Here is a 6,585-nt window from a genome sequence, read left to right on the forward strand (position 1 = left end):
GACATCAAAATTTTTGCTAAGACTTGCTCTGATGAAAATACTTCAGAGGAAGGCTACTCTTCTCTACACGACTAAAACATCTTGGGTTTTCGTATTTCCATATAATAACGAGTTTCTCTGTTTCGCCTTCAGCGTTTGCAAAAAAGGCTACGGTCATTCGCTGCTTACTTTTCTTTCCACCGCTGCACTTTTCTCCTTTCCTGCCCAATCCTTTTTCTGGCAGAGCCTTCAAGAAGCAGCCAGTCTCATCCATGTTCCCCCATATGTTGCTCTTCTCGTACGGTTTCGTTTCGGACATCCCCTGATTCGCCAGATATAGCAACCTGCTTTATATTGAATCGTTTTTTCCATTTTTCAAGCCATCCATTTGAACCTCTAAAATCATGCTGACATAGACACATAGCTATTTGTTTTGCTTTTTCTGTCAGCATAGGGCCAGTTGGATAAATGTTCTTTGAACAGGCCAGAGTATACAATTCGTAGAGGTTATCATTTGTGTCTCCCTATTTTGAGACACGCGCTTTCTTTTTTAGATGAAGTGCTGTGATTGGCACATTTTCTTCAAACTGGGATAAAATTTTTGCTTTAGTTTTGAGAAGAATGCCAATCTGACTTTTGCTGCATTCGAACCTCTCTGCAAGCTGCCTCAAAGAAGCTGTACCGCCCTCCGATGCCAACATATTTTTTCTCAACAGTCAAGAAAATTCTCTTCTTTCCTTTTGCAGTCGCCATGACAAGAATTCAAGTACGCATGCGCCTAACTCGACCTTAAGCACGTGGAAGACGCCTTCCATCGATTAGGGTCAGCTAGCCGGGTCTAAAACACCTACACAAAGCGTTGAATGCGTTTTAGAAGGTCCTAGGATGGTCAGTCAACCGGTTGCGCACCAAGAGTTGGATAGCATAAGCATTTCTTCTTTTATCCGCGGATATCATGTTTACAAAAGCATGTGGACACCAACAGTAGGAGAAACGTTGCAGCTTCGGCAAGAGCTTCAAAATGAAAAAGACAGAAAAGCCGTGGCAATTATGAAAGAAGCGGTAGTTGTGGGTCATGTGCCATACAACCTCGCTCCGACAATAAGTAGATTTCTACAACGAGAAATAAACAAGGGAACAGCAAGAGTTACTGGAAACTACGTAAAGCAGTGTACTGTAAGAGGCTGCCCGCAGTTGTTCCTGGTTGGAGCGCATGTGATTCAGTCTGTTCGTTTCGATTTTGGCAAACACGTCGACAATGAACTGATGAGACAGTTTTACTGCTGCTGACGTCGCCCTGGTGTTGTCCGTGTCGACTCGAACTGTTCAACGTCGTGCTGCTGAAGTCAATGTTAGCATGCGAAGAGTAACTCCAAAGTCGGACGGAGATATTGATGAAGCAGTGCTACGCATCAAGAATGACGACCCCGAAGCGGGCGAGCGGATGCTGGATGGATACCTGTGCGTAGGGCTATCTGTTCCCCGAAGCCGTTTAAGGTTTGCACGGTTACTTTCTCATGTCTGTGATTGATGTAAACTCTTTTACAGAGAAAGTATTAGAAGATTTGATCCCGTCGGTGCGGTCGTTAGACGTAGAATGGCCGTTGTTCGGCGGACGTATTGCGCTTCAGGTCTAAATGCGTTGTGGCACATCGACGGTCATCACAAGCTGATACGGTTAGATAGTCCTCAACGTTCATTGTCTCTCTGTGCAACCATGGTGTAACATTAATTAAGGTGGAGGCTGGTTACTCATGCTGGAATCGACGGGTTCAGTCGGTGGCCGGTCTATGCGAGATGCTCGGCAAACAACCGCGCCACTACGGTATTGTCCCTTTTTCGGCAAGCTACACGCACGTACGGGCTGCCCTCAAGAGTTCGTGCCGATGCTGGAGGAGAGAACATAGATGTAGCTCGGTTCATGCTTAGCCACAGTAGAAGGGGGCCTGGACGAGGCAGTATCATCATTGGAAGAAGCGTCCACAATCAAAGAATTGAGCGATTCTGGCGCGACGTTTTTCAAGGCTGCATTGCGCTGTTCTACCATCTTTTCTACAAGTTAGAAGACGCACAATTATTAAATCCTTTGGATGAGAGTCACCTTTTTTGTCTTCATTACGTTTTCATTCCGCGCATCAATACCGCACTGCAAGCATTTGTGGCGGCGTATGAACAGCATCGAATAAGAACGGCTCACAACAGATCTCCTCTTCAGCTTTCGGCTCGTGGCCAGTACTTCGCTTCGCCCTCTGACTTAACAGCACCTATCACTGACGTACGACTGTAGAGTTATAGCGATGGAAGAGCACTTATGAATGAAATTTTGTAGGAGGATATTGATCAATACGGAATAGACTGGAATAGTCCAATACCATTAGAGCAGAACGATAGCGCAGTAGAAATTCCAGGAGGATCCGGTGCGTCGAACGTGAACGTGTCGTAGAGATCGAACGCTTCATCTCCGAGCACGTTGAGTAGCGTTGCGACTTGCACATCTCGATCTTCGCGTCGTAGTTTCGCAGCGAGGGCGTAATTCTTCCATGCTCGCTCGAATCGCTTCCAATTTTCTCCTTTGTGGACTGGGTCCGACAAATTCAATACTGCGGGTGGGCGAGCGGTAGTCGTAATGGCAGTGGACATTCTACCACTCCTGTCACCATGTGACGATATGCGCGGATGTATTGGTGAACGCAAAGTGACTACGTAACAGATGGGCATGCACATATAACATCTAACAGAGAGGTCCCGTATAACATATCGCAACAGGTCGCTTTTTGCCGAAAACGATTCTTTGATATACGACTTAAATCCATTCCATTCTTCTACACAATCTTCTTCAGAAGACAGAAGCCGTCCCACCTACATAAGCTAATTTGCGTATGGTTGGAGCTCAATGCTAAATTTACACAATCTGCCGAAACGTTCACATTTGAGCGGCGGTGATTTGACCTTCAAGTTGTTCAGATGCCATGTCAACCGAAATGCAGCAGCAAAATAGTTGACATTAACCGAAAGTTGACATAAGACGAATTACACTTTTAAGCGGATTTAGTGCAATTTACCTGTTACTGCGACCAACTCTTTTATTTTTCTGTCAATTCAGAAGGAAAGAAATCTGTCAAAAGAGTCTGGGTACGTGACTGACGAATTTCCTGCTCTAACCCTTTTTCAATCGCTCGTAGAGCCTGAAAAACTGGTCTCTCTAAACCGGTTTTCTGGCAGTATTTTCTAACGACGCCAAGAGCCTTGAAAACAGTGGACGAAGACTCTCTACAAATTTCATCATCTCTCTCCTGAACGGCCAGGAAATCGTCTCGACTCACATTATCTGGCAAAGGAACGTCGGCCAGTGAGTCAAATTCTTCTGTTTCTTCCATCTCGTCGTTTTCGTTTCTGAATCCGGCATGCTTGAAGCAGTGATCTATGGTGGATTCTTTAACGTTATCCCAGGATTCCGCAATCAAATGAACCGCATCCAGCAACGTGATAGTTTTGATAAGTTCACCTGCTGAAATGTCCTCGTTCAAGTCAAGCTCTGTTATGATTCGGCAACAAAGCTTTGACCTGTAGAATCCCTTCAAATTTCTAATAATGACCTGGTCAAGAGGCTGTATCAGGGACGTCGTGTTCGGTGGCAGGAACTCATATATGATGTTAGAGAGCTCAATTTTCGGATGGGCAGAACAGTTGTCAACAAGCAAACAGATGTGGCGACCTGAGCTGCGAATTTCTTTGTTGAAGTCTTTCAGCCAATCGGTGAATATGCAGGAAGTCATCCAGCTCTTGGCCGAGTTTTTGTAAACGACAGGCAAAGTTTTTAAGTTCGTGGGAAAGCAACGGGGTTGCTTAGATTTCCCAATGACAAGAAGAGGACGCTTGTCTGTTCCACTCATATTGCAGCAAGCAAGTACTGTGATCCGATCCTTTGCTATTTTCATGCCAGACAATTTCTTTGACGAAACAGTGTGTCCTTGATCAGGGAGACCGCGAAAGTAGAGGCCCGTTTCATCGGCATTGTAGACGTCTTCAGGATCGAAAACAGACAAAATCTGCCGCAACGTTTCTTCTATCCAGAGCTGAGCTCCTTCTTGATCAGCAGACCGAACCTCCCCGTGCTCCCTTCGATAAAAAATGCCGCTTCTCTTTTTCCAACGAGAAAGCCAACCGTCACTTGGAGTGAAATCTTTACCCATTTTGGCCGCTAATGACGCCGCTTTCTCTTTCAGAACAGGACCCGAGACGTTCGCTCCTTAAAGAACTTTCTGCTCTAGCCATAAGGCAAGAGCCTCTTGAACGTCGGGTTCCTTCCCATCTCGTTGTCGTTTCTGAGAGGGTCTGCAGCCTCTGCCAGTTGTATACTTTGCCAGTAGATCCTCTTCTTTTCATGATCTTGGACACTGTCGATTTGCTGACACTGAATTGCTGAGCAACAGCGACCTGTGTTTCGCCAGGGTTCTGACATTCCCTGATTATGGCAATTTTCTCCTTCAAAGTCGGGTCGCGACGGCTCATTGCAAAGCTGGCAAACAAGCACACATAAACACGAGGCTAGCCACGCGTGTCACGCTCTCCCCGTAGTAAAGCGCGCGTTAGCGCCTCACTCCGGGGCTTCGCTACCGGGAGAGCGTGGCACGCGTGGCTAGCACGGGGCCAAATAGAGTAGTTGCGGGCCTCACGACGGAAAAATTACACTCCACTAAAATAATTTGACGACTGCGCGTACGACAAAATGTTGAAAATGTTGACAATAACCGATAGGCAGTTTCCATAAAGCGACCGAAAATACACTAGTACAGATTGTATTTTGGAAACGGTTGACATTATCCGAAAGTTTCCATTATCCGAGTTGGCATTAACCGGCTTCGACTGTATAGAGTAAGATTTAGGCCTAGGAAAAGAAAATTGCCAGAAATCGTAGATGGTAAACTAAAATTTTTTAGCAATGTGACAACAATGGGGGTGCAAGAATGAAAGAGGGACGTTTACAAATTACGGTTTAGCATACCGTCTTTTGCTGCGTCGAAAATGCATCTATAAAAAGAATGCTAAAAATTTTCAAATTTCGTTTAATTAGTTTTACTATTTTTACCTTCTTCGACATTAATTATTCTTGCACTAAGAGAAAAATGTCAGTTATTAATTTAACATAAATTTGGTTTTTCCTTTTACCACGTCTCTTCCTCAGTGTCATACTCACGTACAGGTGCTGGGGCAGCAGCAGCCGCGCTTTCTTCGCCAACGACTTCTCCGTCTTCTTCTATAGCTATAATCATAGACTGTCAGAAATTGTTCATGTTGAGGATTACCAGTTTCTGCCGATTGTCAAAGGTCATCCTAAAAACAAAAAAATATTCTAACTAACGATTCGTGTTGTGCATTAAATCCAGCGTGCAGTTGTGGCTTTTATAAGTCGATGAGTGGGCGCCCGACTATGTGATGCAACAGGCAAACAGACTGAAACGGAGTTCCCATTCAAATACCGAACCATTTCGTTCCACCAATACAAGACGCAGTTAAAGCTGATAAAACTGCACCAGGAGGAAGCCATAGCGTCGCTGTGTGGGCGTACCGGCGATTCAGCGGTCGGCCGGCGACGAAGACTAACATAATGACGCTGAAAAATGATCTAGAGTCTCAGCACGCAACGATAGCAAAAAAGTAAATCTAGCTAGAAGAATGATATTTTCTTACGGGAGCCACTTGGTAGCCTATTGAGTTGTAGATGCAGTCTCTTGTCAGATGATTGCAGCTCAATTGGTGTCTCTATTCATGTGTGTGTATGTGTGCGTGGGAAGTCGCGACTGCGGTGGGATACGCCTCATTTACCTCGAACTCGGCCATGTTCCTTGGTTAGATAGTAATATTTGATTTAATTTATTGATTTTTTCTTGTAGCTGAATCAGCTATTATGCTCGCTCAAAATGTGATTGCCGTTGGTTCCGTCGTCGTACCGCCGCATAGACTTACGAGGTCATCTGGTGTGAGATCGGCTAAACCAATAATTAACATTCTTTTGCTCATCATAGGGAGATCATCGCTTGCTACTAATTGCATATGTAAGCCACGCTGCTCACGCACCGCCTCCTAGAGCATCCTTCTTCGGGCGTAGGAGACTGTTTCTGGCTTCGGACATTGCTCTCCGAGTCTTCCATCTGTAGGACAAGCGGGAACTTTCGCCCTGCCGTCGCCGCCGCCATCGTCCGCGTCCGAAGCGACCGCGCTAGTTACACTTCTGACCCCTACTCTGTTTTTTTAGGATTCGGACGAGTGTCTTTTTAGGATTCGGACAAGAGTCTGTCGACATCCACGTAGCCTGTTCCACTCTGGGACGACGATCGCGGGGCGTCTCTCGGCTTCTCGCTGCCAGCTGTCCTCGAAAATCACTCGTTTGGGCAGGGGCCTCTTTGGACGCGGTCTTCGTCGCATTTCCTTTTATCAGCGCCTTGCTAACTACAGCGTCGTAAACGAATAATAATCGTCGTTTTTTACGGTACGTGCATCGAGAGGCTAATGCCATTATATTTTTTTGCTACCCTAACCCAACGTCCACGAAAAGAAACAAAGTAGACGAGAAATGCCATAGCACCCCTACACCCACTAGGTCCA

The 6,585-nt window shown here is 45.7% G+C and overlaps 2 protein-coding genes across 2 annotated transcripts; one reads left to right on the forward strand and one right to left on the reverse strand.

Annotated features, from left to right (window-relative positions):
• The first annotated feature begins 1,336 nt into the window (after nucleotides 1-1,336).
• Nucleotides 1,337-2,422, forward strand: LOC136189032 (uncharacterized). The gene is made up of 4 exons (XM_065976873.1): nucleotides 1,337-1,476; nucleotides 1,528-1,656; nucleotides 1,717-2,254; nucleotides 2,309-2,422. Exons 1-4 carry the CDS (start codon nucleotides 1,337-1,339, stop codon nucleotides 2,420-2,422), a joined length of 921 nt encoding a protein of 306 aa, XP_065832945.1.
• Nucleotides 2,423-3,062: 640 nt separating this feature from the next.
• On the reverse strand, nucleotides 3,063-4,172 carry LOC136189033 (tigger transposable element-derived protein 6-like). Its single transcript, XM_065976874.1, has one exon. It carries the CDS (start codon nucleotides 4,170-4,172, stop codon nucleotides 3,063-3,065), a length of 1,110 nt encoding a protein of 369 aa, XP_065832946.1.
• Between the last annotated feature and the right edge of the window lie 2,413 nt (nucleotides 4,173-6,585).

The sequence above is a fragment of the Oscarella lobularis genome, chromosome 7 (assembly GCF_947507565.1).
Source record: "Oscarella lobularis chromosome 7, ooOscLobu1.1, whole genome shotgun sequence".
NCBI lineage: Eukaryota > Metazoa > Porifera > Homoscleromorpha > Homosclerophorida > Oscarellidae > Oscarella > Oscarella lobularis.

Bases quoted from the DNA above. Each gene is read 5' to 3' on its own strand.
- LOC136189032 (XM_065976873.1), top strand. From the start codon at position 1,337: ATGCGAAGAGTAACTCCAAAGTCGGACGGAGATATTGATGAAGCAGTG. The intron at 1,477-1,527 runs GTTTGCACGGTT...ACTCTTTTACAG, and splicing joins GTTCCCCGAAGCCGTTTAAG to AGAAAGTATTAGAAGATTTG. The intron at 1,657-1,716 runs GTTAGATAGTCC...ACATTAATTAAG, and splicing joins GGTCATCACAAGCTGATACG to GTGGAGGCTGGTTACTCATG.
- LOC136189033 (XM_065976874.1), bottom strand. From the start codon at position 4,172: ATGGGTAAAGATTTCACTCCAAGTGACGGTTGGCTTTCTCGTTGGAAA.